Source organism: Lepeophtheirus salmonis, chromosome 7 (assembly GCF_016086655.4).
Source record: "Lepeophtheirus salmonis chromosome 7, UVic_Lsal_1.4, whole genome shotgun sequence".
Taxonomy (NCBI): domain Eukaryota; kingdom Metazoa; phylum Arthropoda; class Copepoda; order Siphonostomatoida; family Caligidae; genus Lepeophtheirus; species Lepeophtheirus salmonis.
In genome coordinates, this window is record NC_052137.2 from 6770388 (window position 1) to 6796390 (window position 26003).

The 26003-nt window shown below is 33.3% G+C and overlaps 1 protein-coding gene across 8 annotated transcripts in view; it reads left to right on the plus strand.

Annotated features, from left to right (window-relative positions):
• The window catches only part of RSG7 (Regulator of G-protein signaling 7), a 57644-nt gene extending 34659 nt beyond the window's left edge, over positions 1–22985 (plus strand). For all 8 annotated transcript variants that reach the window (XM_071890189.1, XM_071890191.1, XM_040717013.2 and 5 more), the window contains exons 4-5: positions 18090–18378; positions 21948–22985. In XM_071890189.1, coding sequence (XP_071746290.1) covers positions 18090–18378; positions 21948–22349 — 691 coding nt within the window. In that variant the 3' untranslated portion in view covers positions 22350–22985. The remainder of the gene's footprint in view (positions 1–18089; positions 18379–21947) is intronic.
• The last annotated feature ends 3018 nt before the right edge of the window (positions 22986–26003 follow it).

The window sequence follows — 26003 nt, forward strand, 5'->3', positions numbered from 1 at the left end:
ATTCTTTTCAATTACAGAGTAGTATCCTTTGAGCCGGGCCCCTATCATGTGTTTTTAGTTATTATATTATTTGGTAACATTAATACTGATATTTAGGATATAAGTAGAAGTGGTAGAGTGGTGGTCTGAAAATTTCCCAACCTTACAAAGACACTTGACTTTTTGTCTGATTTTATTTCTCAAAAGAGTCTATTTATAACTCTATACAGTTCTCATAGCGATGGCTCCCATCTCTGTAACCCGTCCTTATAGCGCTCAGGGGCGTCTGCTCGATTATATAATATACTCTTTTTTTTTTTTTTTAATAGAAAAAATTAATTTTTTAGATACAAATTTCAAAAATCGACAGCTATTAACGATCCTAATTTTTCGGAGAAAAAATTTCAAAAATATAAGTTGAAATATAAAATTTTTTGAATTTTAAAATTTCCATATAAAATTTGAGAAAAAACATTTTCAATATAAAAATTTTCAAATATCTACAGTTTTGTACAATAGAAGATTTTTTTTCGAAAAAAATTTCAAAAAAAAGTTTAGCTATAAAAATTTTTTTAAATACATTTCAGATATAAAAATTTTTCAAAAATCTACAATTGTGTACAAAAAATTTATTTTTTTGGAAAAAGATTTCAAAAATTAAGTTTAACTATAAAATTTTTTTTTTAAACATTTCAAATATTAAATTTTTTGTAGAAAAATTTCAAAGTTCTATAGTTATTTACAGAAAGTTAAAAAATATGAAAAATTGAAATTTTTTGAGACAAAAATAAAAACATTAAATTTTTTATATGAAAAAAAAGTTCAAATTTAAATTTTTTGAAAAAACATTTGAAAAAAAAATTCCAAAATATACAGTTGTTCACAAAAAATTTCAAAAATTAAAGTTTAACTATAAAATTTTTGAAAAACATTTCAAATAAGAAAATTTTCTGGAGGAAAATTTCTAAATTCCATAGTTACCCACAGAAAGTTAAAAAAATACGAAAAAGGAAATTTTTTGAGATAAAATAGAAAAATTAGATTTTTCTATAAAAAAAGAAAAAAAATTCAAGTATTGAACTTTTTTGTAAAAATCAAAAATTCCATAATTAGGAGTAGGCTCCAGTCCCTCCAGCCCACCCCCTGTGGACACCCCTAGTACTCGACCTTTTTCTCTCCAAAATAATTGTTCATGAGATACTTTTCGTTTTTCGCTCAATGTCTCCGAGTTGGATAGACTTAGTCACATCAAATGTTAGAGTAACAAGCCTTTATATGTGAGCTATTACATGAATCTATTTAAAGGTTACACCTTCAAAGACAAATATTTAATGACTCCTTGATACTCGATTTTGTCTATTTTCACAAAAACACTCGCATCAAATACCTCAAACAATTGTTACATAAACCCGGTGAATCCAAAATGGCTGAATTACTAAGTAACTGTCATTAAATGCTAGATATAAGCTAGTAAATAGCTAATATTTACAAATACTCCCAACGGTGGGTCGGAAACATTTCAAAGCCCCCTAATTTACAATCAAATATTTGGTCCGTCAACACATTAGCATATTAGTATATTTTTTCTCAAAATTATGCATGGACTATATTTTTATTATTTGATGAATTATCCTCAATTTCTATCAACAAATTTTCTTATTAAACCTTTGGGTGTGTCGCAAATTACATTCTTAAAGTAACCAAAATTTACCATCACAATAAAACAATGATAAATAGACATATTTTATTAGTAAGGGATCATATCTTGGGTAAATATTTATGTACCTTAAATCAATTAATGTTTTAAACAATAACTTAAGTTCTTGAACATCTTAATTCATCCCATAAATTTGAATACAATGCCCATAATTGATCTAAGTATGTCTATAAAGTATTTGGCTATTTGTATGTGATATAAAAAATATATGTAAATATATTGAGATTTTGTCCTTTCCTTGATTTATATTCAATATTGTTTTTATGTTGACGTACCACAAATGTCAAATACAAAGGAAATAGTCAAAATTGATCGTCAGAAAGAAAAAAAACACAATGATAGATTATAGTTGAAAGCTTCTAGCAGGGCCTCTATTATTTTTTAAAATAAAATAAAGGTTTTAACCTCTATATAAAATTCTTGCGTATATTTTTTCATATTACAAATTTGAATTAGTCGCCTATGATTGACTCAAATATGTCAATGAAGAATTGGGCTGTATGTATATATGAACCCAAAATAAGAATTGGCTTTTTCTTCTTTTATTGATTTTTGTTCAAGATTTTTTTTATGATGAGTCACCATCCATAACTTGTCATTCATTGAAAATAGAAGGGTAATCAGTTAATACCAACAAAAAATCTAGCAATTTATTGGCATTTACTTGATTTGATGATGACATGCTTGAGTGGTCGATAAAGTATTGACCTGAAAAGTGTCAGATGTGTTGACTTTTCTAACTTATATTTCATGCTAGGTTTCTTCAGTTGGATCCAATCCCATGATTGGAAATACATAAATATTTAAGTGAATGTCACGTATCTAAGGATTAAGTAATTATTTGTGAGTGAGCTCATGATAAATGAAGAGTCACACTGAGGAATTGTTTCGGAGCTATCTTCTATATTGTAAAGCAAATATCTTCTAGGTATATTAATACAGCAAAGTTTATCTGTACGAATGTTGGAAGGAAAAACAGTCATTTTTAAGTTAAGAAATATCAATTTCATATTAATGAAATCTCGTAGGGGTTTTGCTGAAAGCGTTGAGCGTGTATACCAGGCGCACTGTAAATAGTGTTTTGCTTGAAGTATTGAGTCAATATATATAGGGGGCCCGTGTATAATGCTGCAATATGTATAGGGTTGGTAAAAAGTAATTTTGTATTTCTCGTCCATTTTTTTAACTACGTATACATTGTTCAGGATTAGTCTCATCGGATCATATGGTACCATTAATTATTGTAAAGATTAATATCTTATAGGTTTAAAGTAAAGCAATCTAGAAAAATTGGAATGTTTAAGAGGTCAATACTCTTTTAGTTTGTGTTGCACAAAAGATATACGAGCAATTTATTTTCAACTTAATTCTGCCCTCTACTATGAATAACTCAACCGTTTGGGGAATAGAAGACAACAAGATATCATCAAGACGATAAGGCCTGGTCGCATACATCTTTGATGACGCGCCAGAAGCTCAAAGACCTCATATAGGAATTTCTTATGCATCCAACCTACAGATCATACCTGGCACCAATTGATTACCACCTGTTTCTGTCTATGACCTACGCGCTTCTGGCTACATATTTGGCCTCATTGGAGGCATGTGAAAATTGCTTGTTCCAGTTTCTTGCCAATGGGGACAAGGACTTCTACTAAAAGAGCATTATGAATTTGGATTCTCGTTGGCAACAAGCTATCAATCAGAACGGAGCCTACTTGGCTTAAACTGGATGACTGTAATACTTCTAATTAAGAATTGAAATAAAGAAAGAAGTACAAACGAAGAAATAACAATGCGATCATATTAAGAATATATCGCATGTAGCATCAATCGTATGTAGTTTAGGCTTAGCGAGTTAACCTTCCAGAGACTAAAGTACTAATTATCTCATCATATCATATTTTTTGTTCCAAGTTCTGAATATTATTCTTTCATTTTCGAGGAGAGAACATATAAGCATAGAGTAACTACTTGTGAGTTTGCTCAAGAATAACAGAAAGTAATATTAATGAATTCAAGGGGAGTTATCTTCTATATTTAAAAAAACAAAGTTTGTCTGTTGTTTGACTCTAAATAACTACGGGCAATTCTAGTTACTACCACTGGTTGATCTAAAAGTCTCAAATTTGGTACACATATTCCCAAACAAATTTAATATAAGATGTAATAGGATTTAAAAAAGTACATTAATACATAGCAATGGTTTTTACTCCTCCAAGGAAAATGGCTGAGAAATGATTCTTCATTCTCTTTTCGAAATAAACCCCATTAAAAGTTGCACATATGAAGGGTGTTGTTTTTGTTTGAGCATATGTAACTAAATAATTGTTTTAAAAGACTAGGTATACCATAAAGTAGTCCTTAAAAATCTAAATACTTTTAGTTTTCAACTTCAACAAGATATAATTTATTCATTAACAATAGAATTTCAACAAAATTAATACTATAAATAGATGTGTGTCTGAGCTCTCTTAATAATTAATATAGCCACCCTTAGAGGCAATGATGGCTTCCAGGGGCGACAGAAGGCATAGCACCCTCTGTGGATATAATCCTTTGTTATAGCATTCCAGTACTGGTTCAGAGTGGCTTTGAGGCCTTTGTATGACGGACACTGCAGGTCTTCCCCTCGAAATGCACCTAGAATATGTAGTCGAGGAGGTTTGCATCAGAGTTGTAGGGGCCAAAATTGTCAAAAAAAGAAGTTTAAAAGACTATTGGAACGGAAAAATTGTTTTTTTATTGCTGGTGTCAAAAGGGGCTTCTCCACCCCCACAAGGCTCTTTCGACCCACTTTTTTTAATGGCTTTCAAGACATTCTGATATGAAACCTCGAGGTCTCTTGCATTTTTCCTCATGGACTTGACGGGAATGGCCTGGGTTGTTGTCTTTCCCTCCTCAGATTCTAGTGAAGGCCTTTTTGACAGAGGCCTTCTTCCTCTCCAATGTTACTGACATTCTGACAGTTAGACGGTCAACCGCTTGGAGTTTGCGAATAGAAATTCATTCGTCATTTTCTCGACTTGTATGTAAGTTAGAGAGCTCATATTTGTTTTGTTTTGTAACTAATAGTTAATGCTTAAATATATCAAAATATGAATTACTTTTAATTGCTCAACCTTAATTAATTATTCAATTAGTAAGTGTTCAGATTTCAATGGACTATCCAGTACAATATACATAGAAAAATACCTACAGTTGTATATATTTAACTTATTAGTTTGGTCCGAAATTATTGAGACTGCCCCAGTAAGACAAGAAATTACATTCAAAAGATTAGAAGAAGTACTCAATCATGTCACATAGTCTCCTCCGGCTTGGATAACGTCATGACTATTGTTCTACAACTCCCACAACTGATTGGAGAGCTCCTCTTTGTTCAATAACTGCATTACCCGCTGAACGCCACGTACGAGGTCTTCATGGCTATCAAAATCGTATTTCAAGAGCAAGTGCTTCAGCTTACGGAAGACAAATCGGTCACAGAGATTGAGATCCAGGCTGTAGGGAAGATCGTTTCCACCTTTCTCCGTGTTAACAACAGCACTTTACTTACTCATCCTTGTTGGTCTGAGAGAAAGAATGGGGTACTCACATGCTGAGGAGGTATTTTAAGGGGAGATCATCAGTGGGGATTCCAAAAATCTCTGAGGGTAGTAGGATAAGCTCCGGTGAGACCTCTTAAACGCTCAATCTGGGTTTGTTCTTTACCAGGTCCTTCACTTGGGCGATGTTGATGGGGTTCCTTGTCTCCTAGGGATGTCCTGATGAAACACCTTTTTTTAGCTTAAAAGTGCTATCCCAGGTCTCACTAGCCCACCAAAGGATGGTTGCACAAATACGGCAGGCATCTGGGTACACGATAGTGAGGTTGGTGTGGATCTCAGACACAATTTAGTACAGAATTTAGTCTATCAAAAAGTAAGAATGAAAATTGTGAGTCTCCATGTTGAATAACGAATGGAGAAACATGTGCAATTGTGGTATGTAAACATTAGCTATTGAGTCTCTGAATATCTATGCAATGTTTTCCACCATAAAATTTATTAGAAATCGATGCTGGTTGACTTTTGTTGCTAACTCTTCTCCTTTCCTATTTTTATACTTCATAAAATACACTTAAAGGCCCATAATTACTCAAGATACTTGAGTCAGTTATACTCTTTGATTTCACATTTGTGTGATAAGTTAAAATAGCCGACAATTTAAGCGATTTCATTTCATATTTATTTTATACATATTCTATGCATATTGCCTCAAAAATGTTTCATTTCAATAAAATATATCAGTGCCGTCCAAAAAGAGTTTTGAAGTATATCGTATGATCCGATGTGACCAGTAAGGTACAAGATAATACTTAGTTGAAAAAAAGGACGGGAAATACAAAATTATATTTTTACTCAACCTAATATTTTGTATAACTCTTTATATATCTTCAGTTATACTTTAATTATAGTCCAACAAGGCCTTACACTTATAATTCATCAGCGTTACTTGCCGTCATTCATATAAGTTCTCTCCTCAAGAATTAAACAATAATGATAAAAGCTTTCGAAAATAGAAAAAAACAAATATTTTATTATAACATTATTTTTATCTATGCTCATAAAACATAACAGATGCATTCATTTATTAATCTACCGGGTGGAAACTTGAGACGTACACTCCTGGAAAGAAAAAAGAAAATAGTCTGTTCATCTTTAATTATACATCTAACAAAGAGGTATCTTTTTCTGATACAAAGCCAATATCAAATTGATTTAATCTATTTAGTGGCCTCACAGATGGAGACAAGTCTCTTGCGAAAAGAGTTACAAGTATTTCGAATGAAGTTCTAATCCATAACAGCACCCTCCTCATCAATGGAGACCTTTATGGCTTCAACATGTGGTGACAGATGTTATAGTCTCTTCTCTTGATGCGTTGCCAGAATAAAAAGTCGAGAGGATTGAAATCCGGACGGATTGGAGGTTACATTGTCTTGTCTCAGAAAGCAATGTTGTTAGCTAAAAAGTTCTGAGTAATTTTCGTGGTCTGAGCAGGAGCCCATCCTGCTAAAGACGACGTTGTAGTGGGGGAAATTTTCTTGTACCCAGGGGAGCAGTTTGCTATGAGCCTGTAACTCTCCGGAAACCAGATCAGGGGCTTCATTGAGAGCAAAATGATTAGTTTTTTTCCAGAGCTCTCCTACCTTTCTATGGTTTTGTTTTGGTCTAGCCTCTTCTTAACATTTTAGATGGTCTTTTGAGCCATTCCTGTCAGCCTGGCCACCTTTGTTGGAGTGTTACCCGGACGAAGAAGAATTGATACCTTAACCCTTGAATGTCACTGCGACGTCATTTCTCATCCGATTTTTAAAAAATCAAGCAGCAGGTATTTGAAGTACATGGCTACTTATTCAGTTACAGACGTTTCTAATTTCATGATAGAGAACCTCTTAAATCAATGTAATACAACTGTGTAAAGTTTCAAGTTTCCACTCCGTAAGTTTGAGTACTAGGTGTATAAAACATTCCCTGGCTACAAAAATTGAACAACAATTAATTGAGTGATTGCATCATATAGAATATTGGAGCAAATATCGAAATTTCTAATAACTTTCTCAGTATCGATACAATGCATATATTAGATTTTTTGCCCAATATATCGTTTTTTCGATTTCGATCCCATATATCCCCCCCCTCCCGTTTAGTAACTACAAATCCATCAATTATAACTTATTAACCAAATCGACAGTACATACAGCAAATTAAAAACACTTTCACATCATATTTATCGTAATCCAAAATATGACTGTTTATATAAACATATTCATGTATTAAAAAAAATATCCAATACATTATATTTTATGTTCTAGAAAACTGGTTCGATTTTCAACATTTTCCAAATATCGATAACAGGGAGTATGGAAAAGTTGGCATATTGTATGACAATTATATATGCAAAATTTCATTTTTCTACGATGTCATTTTAAGGTAGCAAATATTGTGCAAAGTTTGAAAGAAGACAATAGTTCTTTATTTCCCCAGTAGGGGCTATAATACAGCATTCATCATTATTATCTATTTATTAGTGATGAAAGACATTATTCTAGCCTATAAAAATGTAAATAAAGTATTTTTCTGAACCAACACTATTGAGTAAAAAGAGAAAATACCATAAAAAATTGTTAATCTTTCCTTTTTTTAAATATAAGGAAAAGGGTGCGCACTATACGTGGATCAAGAAATTTTACAAACTTATTTTTTTCTTTTTTGATCCATAGGAAAATTAAAAAAAAACCTTTTTAAACACTTTTTTTAGGTTGAAAAATGTCTATCAAAATGACTAAAAAATTTCCTCTTAGTATCTATATTAACTAAGTAAAGAGTGTTTATCTTTTTCCATAATTTAATCGAGATGTGCGACCTAAAAATTACTATGCAGGACAATGCATTTTACATTGGTTATTTCAATATCATATTAAGACTTTTTATGTTATAGTTTATGTAAATTCAATAGTAATAGCCACATATTTTATCGAAATTCTGATATTATTACAAAAAATTTCACAAATACAAAAAGAAACAAATGAGTTAATAATTATTTTTCCTCCTTTGCTCTTCAGTGTACTGCAGTAATTCTATTTCCTCTCTTCTTTTTCTTTCCATCACTTTCCCTTCTCTTTTCTGACGTCACAGCGCGGGAATCTTGTTCTTTTATGATAATTAATAACCGAGGAAGTAGGCATCCCGAGTCCCTCTGGTATAGAGGATTCCCAGGTCCGTCGGTAAGCTTTATACACCGTTCATCATTTTCCTGTAATCTCCGACTGGGCAGAGATGGCTTTTAGGGTCTCCATTGAGTGGAGTACATACTCTTCCAGCCTTGTTGGAATAGGAAATATTTTATTTTTAACTCCGTCTATTATCCCCTGGAATTTAGAGATAGGGGTGATTCAAAACGAGCAGTTTTTGGATTGTAGAAATAAAACACATAAAATATTATATTATGGTCAAAACTTTATTATGAATCGAAAAAATAATCCTTTACAATTATTTCTAGAAAATAATCCCCTTCATATGTTGGCCGCAACTGGCCTTTAAATGGTCCATTCTTTCGCACCAATTTTCGCTGACACGTTCGAGCATTGTGACCGGAATCTCACGAATAATTCGCTCCATAATTGCTTCCGATGCTTCAATCGTCGCTGGTTTATCCACATAGACTTTTGCTTTTACGTAGCCCCAAAGAAAAACGTCCAAAGGTGTGATATCGCACGATCTCGGTGGCCAATTCAACGGGCCAAAACGTGAAATTATTTGCTCACCAAAATGATGTCCCACTAAATCCATTGTTAGGCGTGCTGTGTGGCAAGTGGCACTGTTTTGGTGGAACCAAATATCGTGGAGACCTTGCACTTCAATTTGAGGTACAAAAAGCCTGTTACCATGGCGAATCTATTCTTCACGATCTTCGGCTACACTCTCGGCTACGGCCGCAATATTTTCTATGCTGCAAGCTGTACGTGGTCTACCATACGACGGGACATCCCAGCAAGTTGCCGCCCCTTCAAATTTTTCGATTATTCTGCGAATTGTGGATTCTGAAGGTCGAGTATGTGGACCATAAGTTGGGTGTAATTTACGAAAAACTTCTTTCATAGAACGCGGATTTTCATAGTACAATTTGTACACGTTGTTGTGGCGTATATCTTTCCATGAAGAATTGTAAAACAATGCTGAGTAAAAATGACGTATGAATTTGACAGAACTACTTGGGTGCCCCTGTCAAAAAATCCATACTGGAAAAAAGTGCTCGTTTTGAATCACCCGTTATACTCAATCTTCAGGCCCTTTTTGTACTTCGAAGACGTTACTACGAGCCAATCTAAAGCGCTGGGTTCTTGGCCTTTCTTTTCACGGATGATAAAGTCCACCATTTTAACAGTAATAGAGAAAATATATATGTGCAAAATTTCATAAAAATAACTCTATTTTTCTCAAGGGCACTTGTAGTATCTATTTTATAACACGCCCGTTTACTACTGTTGTGCTATGCCAAATTTATTGGAACTTTCCTAAGAAGGTCGATGGTTTAATATGGCAAATAAGATTTAATAAATATCTATCAAGAATCATTGCATAACTCTTGAAAAAAATATTCCCATTTTCATTAAAATGAAATATTATTTCCGTTGTGTTGTTGGTTGTTTATTCATTCAATTCCAGTCATAGGACTTTCGCTCCTTAAAATCAGTTCTAAGTACCGTCAGTCTTTGGGATCGGTCATAATCTATGGCAATGGCTACGGTTCGGAAGAGATAGAAAATGCATTGATATTTGTATAGATGCTCCAACATTTTTCCATTGAGAGAAATGAGATAAAATCAAAACTGGTTTTATTTTTTGGTTTTTTCATCTTAATGTGGCTTTCTTGAAACTGCCAAATTTATTCCTGTGATACTCATCATTTTTACAAGCAAATTTTCTGCTCTGGCTCAATTATGATTCGAAGCGCATGATCATCATTAGTTTCACATCACTCTCATCCACAAAAAAAAAAACCCAAAAAATTAATTTTTGTTTTTTGAATCTTTTATTTTTCTGTGTGGATTTTTGAAAAAAAATTCAGACAAATCCATATTTTGGTTGGGCCGTGACTAAAGTACATACAGACATTCACATTTAGTATATCGATGCAATATAATTAGTGTTGTGTTGGTCCTTATTTATTCGGTCCAGTCCGGTCCCATCCAGTTCAGTTCATTATATTTAGAATAATTTATATAACAAAATAAAAAGTTTGTATTACATAGCATTACGATGATCGGTCCTGAGACTGTCCTTGGGCCTAAATAACAATAGCATTGTGTCAGTCCCTACTTATTTGGTCTGGACCAGTCCTAGAACCGTACCTTATGGCGGTTTGTTCTTGGAATTTTCTCATAAAAATGTCGATCTTTATTAAGCCAAGTAAAATATATTAAATATTTAGCAAGAATTATGCAATATTTTTTGATTTCATCAAAATATAATCAAAAGAAATTATATTTTAACTCAGTTATATAATTTATTCTAATATTTTCCTTAGAGAATCATAAAAATATGAGAAACTTTGTGCGAAAACGCAAGCTCAGCGGCTGAAAATGGCAATAGTGTTCATTGTCCTAATATTGTAACAGGCAGTATTTTGTTTTCGATTCTATTGTGGTAATTTTAAATGTCAACGAAATTCTGACAAATATAAAATCCTCGAGTTCAATCGTCATGTAAATACTGTTTCGATTACCTAAATGTTATTTTTTTTTCTGGAAATCCTTTAAAATCAGAAAAGAGAAAATAGTACATGGTTTATAGGTTGTTTTTTTTAACAATGCCAAACGCAAGCCAGGGGCTGAAAATGTAAATAGTGTTTATGGGCCTGAAAGTGAAAAAGACAATCATGCAATATCTTGGTTTGGATTCCGTTGTGGTAATTTTAAATGTCAACGATGCACCATGCTATGGAAGGCCAATTGTCGAAAATCTAGATAATATAATAGAAATCGTCAATTAATGATTGTTTTTTTTAAGTGATTAAAAATAATAATTTTTTTTGATACACCTGTACGGATGAGGCACATAACTTATTTACAAAAAAATTAAAAGTAAACTCAGCCAGAAAAAATGAGATATCAGTCTGAAAATTGGGGAAAAATATTCACACCACCTGGCTAAGAAATTTACTAGCACCAACACGGAGTAGAATCCTTGAATCAATCTATCTAAGTGAATGATTAATAAAGTATATATATAGAGTAAATTAGTACATTGTACACATGGAGGGAAGAAAAAAAAGAGATAATTAGAGTATTTTCAGGATATGAAATATAGAAATAGCATGTCCTATTTCTTGGCATGTTGTTATGAATGAAAGAAAAAAGTAGTACCTATTGTGTACCATATACAAAAAGTGTTGGAAAACTTTTAAAGATCGAATTTAATGTTCGGTTTAGTCTTAAATAATTTTTATAGACCAATTCCAGGGGCGTACTCAGGGGGTGGGCTGGAAGGGTTGTAGCCCACCCAAAAATTATGGAATTTTTGTTTATAAAAAGAAAATATAATATCTGAAATTTTTTTTACAAAAAACTTAAAATTTGAAATTCAATTTTTGAAATTTTTCTCAAAAAATTATTTTTTGAGAACAGTTGTGGAGTTTTGGAATTTTATTGTGAAAAGCTGGGAATTTTTGAAATTTTTTTCCAAAAAAAATAAATATTTTGTTAACAATTCTGAATTTTTGAAATTTTTTTTGGGAAAAAAATTATTTCTCAACTTTTTTCCAAAAAAAACAACAAGCATCCCCCCCAAAAAAAAAAAACCAACTAAAATATATATAACCCTGTGGACGTCCCTGAATTCGGACATATATTTTAGTCCAGACCACGATCTCTGACTGCAGACCGAATTTCGATCTTTTTTAAAAAAATCGTGTATTATTTTTATCTTTATACTAGACCGATTTTCTACAAATTTCTTATTTATAAGTTCTACGAATATGATTAACTAGCTGTAGTACCCAGTATGGCCATGAGTTATTAAGCGGCTTGGAACAGACAAACTTTGCATAGTAGCGATATTTAGCTGAGCTAAACCCGCTACATGCAATGCGCAATACCGTTCTAAAAGCTTTGTAGTATACACTCACATCTTTATAATACTTAGTCGTATGATCCAATGTGACCAATAATGAACAAGATATACTTAGTTTAAAAAAAGGGGCGGGATTCACAAAATTACTTTTTCCCCCCGACCTAATAGATATTGGAGTACTCCGCACGGTACACTCTATATAAACACTCAATACTACAAACAAAATGGCGGCAGGATTAAATTAATATGACTATCATGTTATTTTTTAGATCTTAGATAATATACAACAGGGAGCACTTTATACACCACACACACTGTATACACGCTCTGTGCTACATACGAATTGCCTGTGAGATTTCATTAATATGACTACATTGTTATTTTTAGATTAAAAAAGACTATTTTCATTCAAATGAACATTCATACAGACAAACTTTTACTAATATGAATTCAACATATTTAACTACGTATGACGTTATTTTTTATAATTTGGAACGTAGTCATCTACATTTCATCTAAAGAATCAGTCAACACATCGTTACTTTTATCGTATTTCTCAGCCTTTCATCTGAAAATAAATAAAAAGGGGCACAAAATAAGTTTTTAGTTTGTCGATTCATCCAAACTATGGAACAGTTGTTTTGAATTTTATCTACTTACCAATTACTAATTCAACGAAGCAACGTTCAGAACACTAATTAGTAGAAAAGAAGCAGAAACATCGACAGCTGAGAGCAAAATATATTGACAATATTTGTTTTAGCGAGCTAACGCTTTTCTTTACTACCAATTTAGAGCTAACTTTTCTTTGAAACCAGTCCCTACCGATCTTTTTTATAGGAGCAAATTAGTTTGGTCCAATAAAAATCCTAACGATCTCAGACTGGACCCAACACTAATACAAAAATACATGCTAAATAATAGGGTGCCTCCCTCTTTTCCATTACTTATAACAACGTAAAAACATGGAATACATCTTTACGGTTGAATAGCTTGTCAATCTCTAATATTTCATATTATTTATTAAATATCACTCAGATAGGTTTATCAAAGTGTGAAGCTTGTGTAGAAAAAGAAAAACAAAAATGGTTACCAATTTTTTTATTAATAATCCTGTATTTTCTAAAAAAAAAACATGTTTTTATTAAAAAATAATGTTGCCAAACAGGAAATTAATCAAGGGATCTCAGGAATATTTCTATTTTTTACACCTACTTTTTTAATGACGTAGTGACATTTCTACATTGTGCCCCTGCAAAATTGTATCACTTGAGCCAAAAACCTTGAAAAACACGTTATTTGAGACAAATAATATTCTAATATTTTGTTTAAATTTATTTACCACACTATCAACTCTATTGTCTATCCAAAATATGATCCTCCAGCAGCAACCATACCCTCCACACGAGTCTTGAAGGTCTTGCAGACACGGACTATATAGTCCACTGGCATGTTGGTCCGAGGTAGCTTTGAGGTCATCCACATTCCTGTGTGGAGAAGCATAGGTCTTGTCCTCCACAAAACCCCATATTCTATAGTACAATAGTGAACAATCTGATGAGGATAGAGGTTGTCTAGAAATATTGGAAATTATGTGCTAGCTATTTTTGAGTCTCGCTGCTTTTGTTGAGCACAACCCTGTTGCCACACATAGGAGATCCCAGTATAATTGGCATTAATGCAGGGCTTCACTATGTTTCTTATTATCCCAGGTACTCCTTAGTCCCAATCCTCAAACAGTATGGCAACCAATAGGGAGGCATCCTTTCCCGTTTGATGCAACCACACAGAAAATGTTTTTAGACGTTTAAAGAGTCTCTGTATGAAAATCTAACCAAGTTTTTTCATAAAGTTTTTCATATATAATGTCTGATTACATATACTTTTTCTTACCGTTTTAAACGAGGCAATACATGGATAACACTATAATAGTCCGGTATACTGAACAAAAATACAACAGTACAAGTGATGTGGACGACAAAAGTGTATACCCAAAGGTCAAATAAAGGTAGCAAAATGAACTTCTGGTCTTAGAACTTTGGCCCCCTCAGAGCCCAATTCTGAATCCACTGGACCACTCCATTTGGTGGCAAATTGAGAAGAAGCCCTGCAATGTCTCCATCCGGAATATTGATGCCCTAAAGACCTTTGTTAACCAGCAGTGGAGGATCATGAAAATGGACTACGTTGTCAATGTGTGCAAGGGGTTCCAGAGGCGGTTGGAGGCTGTAAATGAGGCTGGTGGTGGCCAGATTCATAATTAGTGTGCATTGTTATATTAAAAAATAAAATTTTCTATGTCAAACATCATCCTAATTAGTTAGGAGTATTTTAATGACTACTTAGAAGCAGGTCTCAGTACTTTTTCCACGCCCAGTACATAAGTCAAGTAATTATTTTTTTTAGATTTCCTCCTATTCTTTTCAAGATTGTTTTTATGCTGACGCACCAGGAATGTACTCCAGACTCAATTTAAAGAAAAAATAATTCCAGCTTTTTTTTCGTCTTGACAGGTCAAATATTAAGTAATATATGAAGTACGGAAATGAATGTAACCAGACAGTATAATTAATTTGTTAATGTTAAATAAATGAAATTGCGATATTAGAAAATGTAATTTAATAAGCAATGAAAAGGATCATTATGATTGACTTTGATAGTAACTACAAAGTAAAAAATGGTCATTAAAATAATTGAAATTCTTCCGTTCAACATACATAGTGAGTGGTCCATTAAAATCTAAACAATTTGATTTTTAAACATCTACAGTTATTAATTAACAGTAGAATTTCAACAAAATTAATACTATCAATAGATATGTGTCTGATAATGGTTTCCAGGCGGCAGTAGTAGGCCTTGCATCTGTGTCATGGTGTCTCAGTGCTGGCAGACAGCGGCTTCGAGGGCCTTGGTTATTTGATGATGGCCACTTCGGGTCTTTCCATCGACATAAACCAAAAGGTGTAGTCGAAGGAGTTGGCATCAGGGCTCTAGGGACTGGGGGCAAAAGAGTTCAAAAGACTCATTTAAAAAAGTCTTGCAACGGCGAAAATGGATTCCTTTCATTGCTGGTGTTAAAAGTGGCCTCTTCACCTTCGAAAGGTTTTTTCCATACCTTTTTGATAGCTCATTCTAGTTTGAACCCCAGATCTGTCACATTTGCCCTCATGGACTTGAGGTGATTGGCCTGGGCTATTTTTTTAAATTCCTTCGGGTACAGTTTGGCCCTTTGACAGAGCCCTTCTTCCTCTCAAACGTTTTGGACTTGCTTACGGTGGTCCTGGAGATGCCCAACAGAATGGAAATTCGTTGATAATGTTCAAGTGTCCTTTTCTCGTCTTGTACGTAAGCTAGAAACCTCTGTTTTTGTTTTCTTTTCTTTTTAGTTTGTAACTAATTGTTTGTGCTTTAATATATAGAAATATGAATTAATTTCAAACACTCAACCTTCATTAATTATTGAGTTAGTAAGTATTCATATATCCATGGATCACCCAGGATATACTTTCATAGCATAGCAGTCTTCTGATTACATCCCAAACCTTTCCTCCAACCTAAGCTGACTTAACAGCCTCGTTAGTCTCCAAACCGTACTAATTCTTCATCTATGAGTAAACTTATGAAATCAACCTGGGATTTAATACTATTTCTTAGATTGTTTTATCTTTCATTAAAGTATAGTTACCCAGAAAAAGTAGTGTAAATCCTAAAAATCCTTATTTTTTGACAACTAGTGACGGATCAGTCTAAAAAAAAAAAAAAAGTGAAGTTCTATCAATCTACAAAACAAGTCCAAAAAAACGAAAAAGAGCTCCCTACATATATTTTATGAGGTTGATAAGACAACTCCATTGAGAAACAAAGTCGAGGAAATTCTCTTACAAGGAGTTTGGTCTAACGAAGGCAGACTGAATGTTTGCTATATCAACTGGAGGTCTACTCTCCTTATAGGCGGACTCCATTCTCGCCATTGCCATCTCTTAAAGGTGCAAAGGTCGACTCATCTCCACAATTATGGTCGATGTCATCAGGAGGGACATTGACCTTCTTCGGGGGCTGTAGAAGATTAATTTTATATGTTTATATAGACATACAAAAACAATCATATTTACACAGGTTGGGTGAGCTATATTCATCAAATTGTTCCGAAGGGAAGGAATATATAATGATTTGTCTCACCTCATTGCATTTCTTTATGACTTCTTTTAGTATAAGTTTTGTTTTAGGAAATTTGGTGAACATATTTTAATTTGATTTTATAGTTATTATAGAAATATTGTTGTTATTAATTAATGTAAGAGTGTGGTCTAGAAAAAAAAGTAAGTCCTTATCAGTCTGGAAATAATAAAATGTGTAAATCGTTGTACCGATCCTTATCGTTCTTTGATGGTAAATACTACACCTGCAATGACAAAGTATTAAACCCTGTTCTTTCCTGCACCTCAAATAACTTCTTAAAAGAGACATAATGCCTCTGAAGTTGAAAGTGGGTGGCTGGTATCTATTATTTTGTGTTCTAGCTATAATTTATTATTTTCTTCATTTTTATGTAATTCGGTACTAGCTATGAGTAAATAATAGCTACCAAGATAGCTAAGACCGTAGGACTGACGTATCAGTCCATAGGATTAAAAAAGATTGGTCATATTAAAAAGAAAGGAGGGGGGATGACGGATTAGGAAGTTAGTCCATGGACCGATCCAACACAATATGCAACTCAATAACGGCATACATATTGTAGTCAATGATAGGCTTTGCATTCAAAATAGTGGGATGGGTGAAGTTATCCCAGAACTGTAATTATAATTGACAACCTTTCTTTGATTTAATGGACCTATATAACCCCAATATGGCCCTTTGTTTAAAAATCTACTCACTTGTCATTTTTTTATTCTGCCAATCAATTTAAGCTACTTAAAGAGTATGTATCTGTTTCAATATTAGTCACATGGGATCATAAGTGTTGTAAAGTTATGAGTATATACTTCAAACGCTTTTTGTACAGTATTGTGCTTGGACGGTTCAGTTGTGAGTTATTGTGCGTCGAGTATGGTGGTCTTAAAAGTAGAAATTCCCCATATTTTACATTTTTACTAGCTGCAAGTGAAAAAAGTGCCGAAAGCGACCAAGAAAATAGGAGATATATAACCGATATGCCGATAATTCTGCCATCTGCTGTGAACAACTCGACCGTTTGAAGCTGGCTATCGAACAGAAGCTACTAGGTTTGTTGAATAGGAGACAACAAGACGTCATCAAGACAGCATATCTTTGATGACGCACCGAAAACTCCTGGAGCTCGGATGGGAAGTTCTTAACAATCCATCCTACAGTCCAGACCACACAAAGGGACACCTGTTCCTATCAATGGCCAACGGGTTTAGTGTTACTAATTTGGCTTTAATAGAGACCTGGGAAAATTAGGTTTCCCAGTTTTTTGTCTATAGGGAAAAGGGCTTCTAAGAGAATGGCCTTGTGAAGTTGGATTATCGTTGGAAACAAGTTATCAAACAGAACGGGACATGTTTGCCTTAAATTTGATGATTGTAACCCTTCTTCTAAAACATTGAAATAAAGTTAAAAATTATATGAAGTTACTTTTTTCCCCAAACGATTATTTAAGAGTTATAATTATTTTAAAGAAAATTCAAATAATTATTCAAAATTGCAATGAAATTACTTATTTTATGTTGACACACCACGTATGTAAAATTAAAAACCTATTGTAATTAAAATTTCTTCAATGATGTCATTATATATCATTTCTATTACAGAGACCTAAAAGCCGTAGAGAAACGACTACGTGTTGAGGCGTCCCATCTCCGATCTCGAGTGGAAAAATGTACAATTCGAATTACAAAATGTGCTGAAACCTACGCAGAGCATTTTAATCTCTTTCATGACTATGATTACTTCCTTGTCATCCCGGAACATTCAAATCCATGGATCTCTGATACTACGGATTTCTGGGACTCTGTTGTGATTACGGAAAAACGTGTTCGATCCTGGAGCTTCTCTTGTTGGGACCTTCTGAAGGATCCTCAAGGACACGATCATTTCCTTGTGAGTTATATGAATTATACTGCATTTTATGTATTTTTATCCATCAATGAGACATGGGCAATACAAAAAATAAATACAGGGGTTTCTAAAAAAATCGGGAAAATATTTAAAAGCTTATAACGAACGAACTAGGTTGGGGTAGAGCCATAATCGTTCTATTATTTGAGAACAAAATTTAATAACATTCTATTATTTATAATGGCATTCACCTTTCTTGTTAACCTCGGCCACATGGCACTGGAAGCTTTGGAAGGTCTGGACGACCTCGCGCAGATCCAGCATCACTATTGTTCTGGTTCTGGATGGAGTAGACCAAGGAAGAAATTACAGCTTATAACAAGACTGTGCAACGGTCCACAAGGCCAAAAAGTTAATGATGCCTTAACCATAAAAGTTACTCACTTTAGAAGCCCGAATTTTTGGCTTGAAACAGCTGCCACCTCAGGCCATGAGATTTCTATCTCTGGGAGAGTGTCAAGCATGAGGTCTATGTCAACTATCATTTGTCTGTGGAAGAAGTCAAAGCACCGTACAATGGTGAAGCTGAATCTGCACAAGGTTACCCGGGCCTTGCTAAGTTTCTGGAGCAGTGTGGCTGATGTTATGAAGAAAGGCGATTTTATTATAAATAATTGAATATCATTAAAGGTAGTTTTCAAATAATACAAAAGTTCCACCCTTTTCTGGTTCGTTTGTTAAAAGCCTTTGAAATTTTTCCCAATTTATATATTTGTGTGTTTAAGAGAGAGTCCTCGAATCACGGCCAAACTAATGATTGGATTTTTCTTAAATTTTTCATATATCTTTTTAAGGCTCCAGAGAGTGTTCTAGTAACCATTTGTTTGGCCTTCTATGCCTTAAAATAGCATTTTTCTATTTAAAAAAAACAACTAACAAACGACTACTTCATTTACTTTTCGACTACTTTTAAACACTATTTGCAAGCAAATCTCCTGACAAATTTATTTCGAACTTTATTTAAGCTACGAATTCAAGACTCTATTGGAAATCCGTTTTTTTAACGTTGCACAAAAACGTAACTGCAATATTTATTTTCTTAGGCAAACACACGTTCCGTAATACTCCAACACATGATAGCAACGGATTGTATATTAAAAGAAAACTTTACAATCTTGCCTCTAGAATGAAACCACACCCACCCCACTTCTACTTTTACAGCCTGAGTGTCAATCACTATATACAAAGGAGGCTATGTTCCCTGGCCATGTATATATCTTTGCATAATTAATTAATATTTAGATATTGCTAGATCTAATTGCGAAATATTACACATGATACAAAATGAAATGCTATTCGATCAGTATATTTTTAGCTTTCATAATATACTAGACTAGGTTTATCCAGACTTTACAGGACTTTCCCGGGACATTAAGAAATTAAAAGTAATTAAGAACTCTTCTGCTTAATATAAAACAAAAAAATAATGGACCGTTGAATTTTAAGAATAATTCTTATGAAGGGTTTTTGAGTATCATTATAATTGGCTAATTGATAGTTTAATCTCTACCAACGCCGTGTTTACAGGCAATAAATATTCTATAATACACCCCGGACCACGGGTTGTGCATGTGAACTGCTGGATCCGAAGCAAGTTAAATTTATCTGCCTCCCCTTCTTGAGCATTAAGGAACCCTCCTAATATCCCAAAATACACCACAGCTCTTAGATGTTGCAGGTTAAGTACTGAGGTTCAAGGAAGTTTAAACTGCATCGCCACTGCATTTGTAAGCACCAAGAACACCTTTGAATAAACCTCGGGTTGGGTATATGAGCTGCTTGTCTCTGAGAATGGTTAAATTCTTCTAACGCCGCTTCACTGAGCATCAAAGAACCATTTTAACATCCAAAATACACCCCCGTCCTCAGGTTGTACAAATAAAGTGCTAAAAAATGTAATTTAAAGGCTGCCATTGTATTAAAGGCCAAAAAAATGTTACCAGAACCGTTTCTGTATCCTTAAGAAGCTACTTAAAAAATTTAATCAACTTTCATTCATTGGTTAGGCCGTGATTGAATGACATTCAGATTTAATAAAAAGATATATGTTAGATTAATTCCTATTTAATTCTTTTATTTATTACATAATCATGATCTTTTTAAAGAAGTACTTTAGCAGTACATTTGTATCTAATTATTTGAGAGGATTTGCTGACTCAAGTAGGCATTCAATGCATATACACAGTATATTCATGCATTCATATATAATTAAGCAAATGAATAGAGCCTTGTAAAGGCTTAATGATACCATTGACACTAACCTATTGTACATGTATTAGACTGTTTCTTGATGCATAAAATATGCATGTAAAAATAAAAAAACCTGGAATGAACGTCGTAATCCTGACAATTTGAATAATGTTTGAGAGAAGAGCAGCTAAACTCTCATGACGTTGTATTAGATCAGCTGCAATTAGGCGGAAGAGAAAGAAAATAAACACATATTTACTCCAATGTCAATTCTCAAATACTGAGTGGTCCATAAAAATATAAACACTTTGAACTTTAAACTTGAGCAAGATATGACTTATTAATTAACTATAGCATTTCAACAAAATTAATACTATAAATAGATCTGAGCTCTTTTAATCATTAATTTAGACGCCCTTAGTGCCAATGATAGCTTTCGGCGGTGGCAAAAGGCATTGCATCAACTGCAGATAGGGTACTTTGTTATGGCGTTCCAGTACTGGTTGACAGTGGCTTTTGGGGGCTTCTGTGTATGGATGAAAAACACTACTGGCCTTTTTCTCGATATGCCCCCATAAGGTGTAGTAGAGTTGTTAGGCATCAGGGATGTAGGGGGCCAAAAGTGTCAAAAAATAGTCTTGCAACGGAAACTTTGGTTACTTTCGATGCAAACTCATTTCACAAACCCTCGAGCCAGTAGACAATGGATGCTAAACAATGTCAGGCCTAATTGAAAGTTGTTAGCGTGGGTTTATTTCTTATGAGAAAACACATCATCTGATCTGTCTATGCAAATCTCTCTGTTCTTTTTTTTGTGTTTCCCTTTTCAAAGTGAGACCTACTCCATTTTAAGACAGATGGCAGGACGTCACGTGAGGTCTCTGACGTCCCTTCCGGAACGTCTATGATAATAATGCTAACAGGCTTAGAAAAGAAAAAAATCATCTTCCAATTGCTAACCTTAAAATCGGTTTCCACTTTCTAGTACAATTTTTATAAAACTCTGCTTTTGAGGCAAACAGATTAACTTTTAGAGGTTGTGCATCACATTGTTCCAACAAATAGTCATAAAACAAGTCAAAATGAAACAAATTGTAATCAATAGGTATTTTAGATGAATAAATAATCTTTAAAAAGTTTATTAAAGAGTGTCCCCCAAAATGGTTATTTTCTATAAAAGTGATAAATAAAGTAGGATTATGTTATAAACTTTTTTTCAAAAATCACTTTTCAAAGTGAAAATTGTATATTTTTCTGGCCATATAATATCCAAAAAAATAAGGTCTAATGTAGATTATACACTAGAAGCAAAGACCAATTTGGATTAATGTTTATATCTTTTCTTTTCTCCTTTTTTCCAGGCTTTCTTGGAAAAGGAGTACGCTACGGAGAATCTGCTCTTTGTAGAGGCTGTGTGGAAAATGAAGAAGTTATCTCAAAAGGATATAGCAGATGAATGCCGACGGATTTGGCATCGTTTTCTGGAGAATGGTGCTGAACTCCTAGTCAATGTGGATTCAAAATCACGGAAAATAACAGAGCTCAACATGGAATCCCCGGATCGTTGGACTTTTGATGTAGCTGCTGCTCATCTCTATTACTTAATGACAAGCGACTCCTATTCTCGCTATTTACGATCCTCACACTACAAAGACTTTTTGGACAATACTAAAAAGAAAAACTCAAGAACGTTTCAATTGCCAAAACTCTCGAGTGCCAAACTTAATCTTGTTTCCTCTTGCAATTCGACTGCAACAACATAGTTGGTTGGGTGTGTTTGCTCCGGCAAACCCGAAGAGCAGGATACTTTCTTGTTTTGTTCATGTGTTTGATTCATTTCATTCCTTGGTTTTCAAACATTTATATCTATTATTAATTTTAATCATGATCATAGTTGATTGTGATCAACCATTTGTTATTAATATAATTTGTTGTATGTCTAAGAGAGTCACCGGGTTTTTTGATATGAAATAGTATGATCATGCCCATTTAAAATGTCCAAAGATAGTTTTGGTTTCACTCAAAGTCTTTTCAAGGCCCACCAGAGCAAATTCACTTTGCAGAACAAAGGGTAACTGTCAATAATATAAATCAATAATTCAAATATTATCAAAAAAACCCAATCATAAACGTTGAAAATCTTCAAAAAAATAGAAACATATATCATAGTTCAAATCAAATTCAAATAAGATGAGGGAGATACCAAAACTTTATTTATCACGTCAACATAGTGAAATATTGTAAGGGATATACCTCAAAACAATATGTTCCCGTAACTTCAGGCTCAAATAAGACTTTATCTTTAAAATATTTCTAGGAATATTGCACTCTGGGGATTGTTATTGGGAAATTATCTTCTGCAGAAAATAGCCCGCAGTTATACTACCTATCTGTCCTAATATAAATATCCGTACATAATTTTCGCACCTGCAAAAAAAAAAAAAAAAAAAAAAATAGAAGTTGTCATCTAAAATAGGTATTGGGACGTTAGAAAATATTCTTTATGGTTCTTGAAGCAGCAGTGATGTTTTTGAATCTGCGTCGAAATACCAAATTAATTATTATAGTGGTTTTTAGCTGTATTGAGATCCCACGGTTATCCAACAAATATTATTTTACTGTTCCCCATTTGCAGATTGAAAAACTAACATGAGATCCTTAAATGGTTGGAACCCGCCTGTTGATAGATAGATGAGTCATTATAAATGTAGTGTAATTGCAGGCAATTTTTGTCAGCAGGCAATGTTCTGTAGAGCCATTTTTCTACCATCTATCCTCTGCACGTACTTAAAAATAGCTTTGACGAGTTTTGAAAAGACATAGGTACAGATAGACCCACCCAACATAACTTTAAACTTATAAAGTTACCATATTTAAACTCGGATTAACTTTAAACCGAGTTTTTGCTGCCAAAACTATACTAGTAACCCATCACACATTCAATCTATTTCATTTCAAAATAAGTGAACACTCTAATGTTTAAAAAAAGAGCAAAATAACACTATAAGATTTTAAAAAATAAAGGAAAAAACCTTTTGTTCCGTCAACTTTTCCCGCTTTTGACCTGTAGCTTCCTCGCCCTTTTTTTGCTCATCTCTGAAATATACTTTAATCATCACAAAGGGGCTCTAAGGATATCCCCCAGTACCCAAAATCTCCCTCATCCCTCCCACATACGTATTTCCTTTTCTCACTCAAAAGGATATGTTACTCTGTGTATTTATACGCCAAAAGCTTACTTTCCCAATCCTCTAACTGACCAATTAATCATTAAAGAGAGGTTTTTTTTTTTTGTTTTTTTTTTAAATTATCTGTAGACTAATTAGGAAAAAAACAAAATAAAACAATGGTGTAAGAATAAGCTTTTTCTGTGGAAGATTTAAATTATTTTTTTTTTTATCTTTATTTTTATGTCCCTAGATATATTTTCTTATTTTTAAGAGTTTAGAATTGCTTTGAATATTTCATAAATAAATGAAAATTACATTCACATTTCGAAGAAAAGAAAAAAAAAAGAAAAAAATTATGATAGAGCTTTTTACGTATACAGAAAATTTAATTTAAATTCATAAAGCCATTTAAAGAGAAACTGTCTTTTATTTTTTGTGAGTTCACTAGTAATGAGTAAATAACAAGGAGGAGCTGTTTTGTAACCAGATCTACATATGTAGCAAGTCAACATAATAGCAAATTGTTCATATGAACTCATGGAGAGTGTAATAGTTGAAAATTATCGTCACAATTAAATAGTGAGAGATTGATGTCTTTATTTTAAAAGGACCGTATTCGGGACAATATACGTCTCTTAACTCAAATTAAGGTATTTAAACTATAGTTAAAATCATTGGTGATCTTAATTCATTCCACAAATGTACAAATGTGAATAATACGCATAATAATGACTCAAATTTCTATGAAATATTGAGCTGTATCTATTTATAAAAAAAAAAAACAATTTGGGCTTCCTCCTTTTCTTGATTTTTTTCAAGATTGTTTTATGTTGACTGGCAAAACATACGGACACTCCCAACTGTAGGAAGGACCGGGGCCGTGATAGTGGACTACCTTTACTTTTTTTCTAATAATTGCCTTTCTTTTTTTAAATACAAATGATTAAAAAATAAACGATTGGTTAGGCAGACAAATTTATAGGATAGTCAAAAATGACCAGAGTAGTAGAATAAAATTAAAATTATGCTTAAATTTTGTTTGGTGAGGGGGGCAGGAGAAGGGTAGGGAGTCAAGGGGTCGATCTACCCCTCGGCGATGGATATTTTCTAGCGTGGCATAATTTATTAAAGAAAAACTTATTTTCTTTAAAAAAACAAAACAAGATCCGATATTTTTTCCTGAAACTTTTTCCGATTAATCAGTCGTCTATGAGCGTCAAAAAATACACAGAAAAGTATTTTGTATTCTTTTTTTCTGTTACTAAAAAAAAAAAAACTACAAAAACGGACCCTTTCTTTTGTATAAACAAAATTTGAAATGCCCATACAAAAGGATAAATTTTTAAGAAATGTTATTTTGTAAATCTGTGGCGTGGGGACGCTCAAATTTACTAATGGTGTCCCTCTGAAAATTATGCTATATCACCACTGGGCTCAAGCATCGTTTTAGACGGGCCCACCCCCTTTATACATACCTCTGTAGTTGCGGCACTGGAAGTGAGCCACATCTCTCTCTTAAGACACAATAACTTGGCTCTTACTTAAGTCGGTCAAAAAGAAAGGTCATTACTTGCTTACACATAGGTAAATAACATGGAAATCTATGTCGTCATATATATATATTCAACATTTATAAATCCGCCTTAAAAAAACTACTTCAAAAGAACAATTTTTCTTAAATGTACCTTGTAGTTGCTACAATTTTTAGTATATAATATAATATATAGTAAATTTTTATCAAATATATACAAAAAAAGGAAATAAATCAACTCTATTTATAAAACCTTCCCTTCCCCATCACCTTTCTCTTGGAAGGATTCGATAATTATGTTACATACTAATAAATGGGATGATCTTTGAATGACGTCATCTTTTAATTCTCTCTCTTCCTCCTTTTATATATTTTTTGAAAAAGACAATTCGTTTGAGTAGATTGAATAATTTATTTGTCAAAAAGTGCTTTGTTGCATGTCTGCACCATTTTCCCACCATTGCTCGGAAATGTTTTTCAGTACAAATTTATACAGCATACATACATACAATTTTTGTTTTGTTGGGCAATGTTTAGGCAAGGATTACTCTTAACATAGGGATGGGGTTTTTGTACCGAAAAAACAGAGTTTTTCTAATTAGAGAGAAAAAAATGTTGGTGCGTGTGCTCTAACAGGGGCATCCGCAAGGGTTGGACTGGAGAGGCTATAGCCCACGAGAAATTAAGGAATTTTTGCTTTTCATTAGAAAATGAGA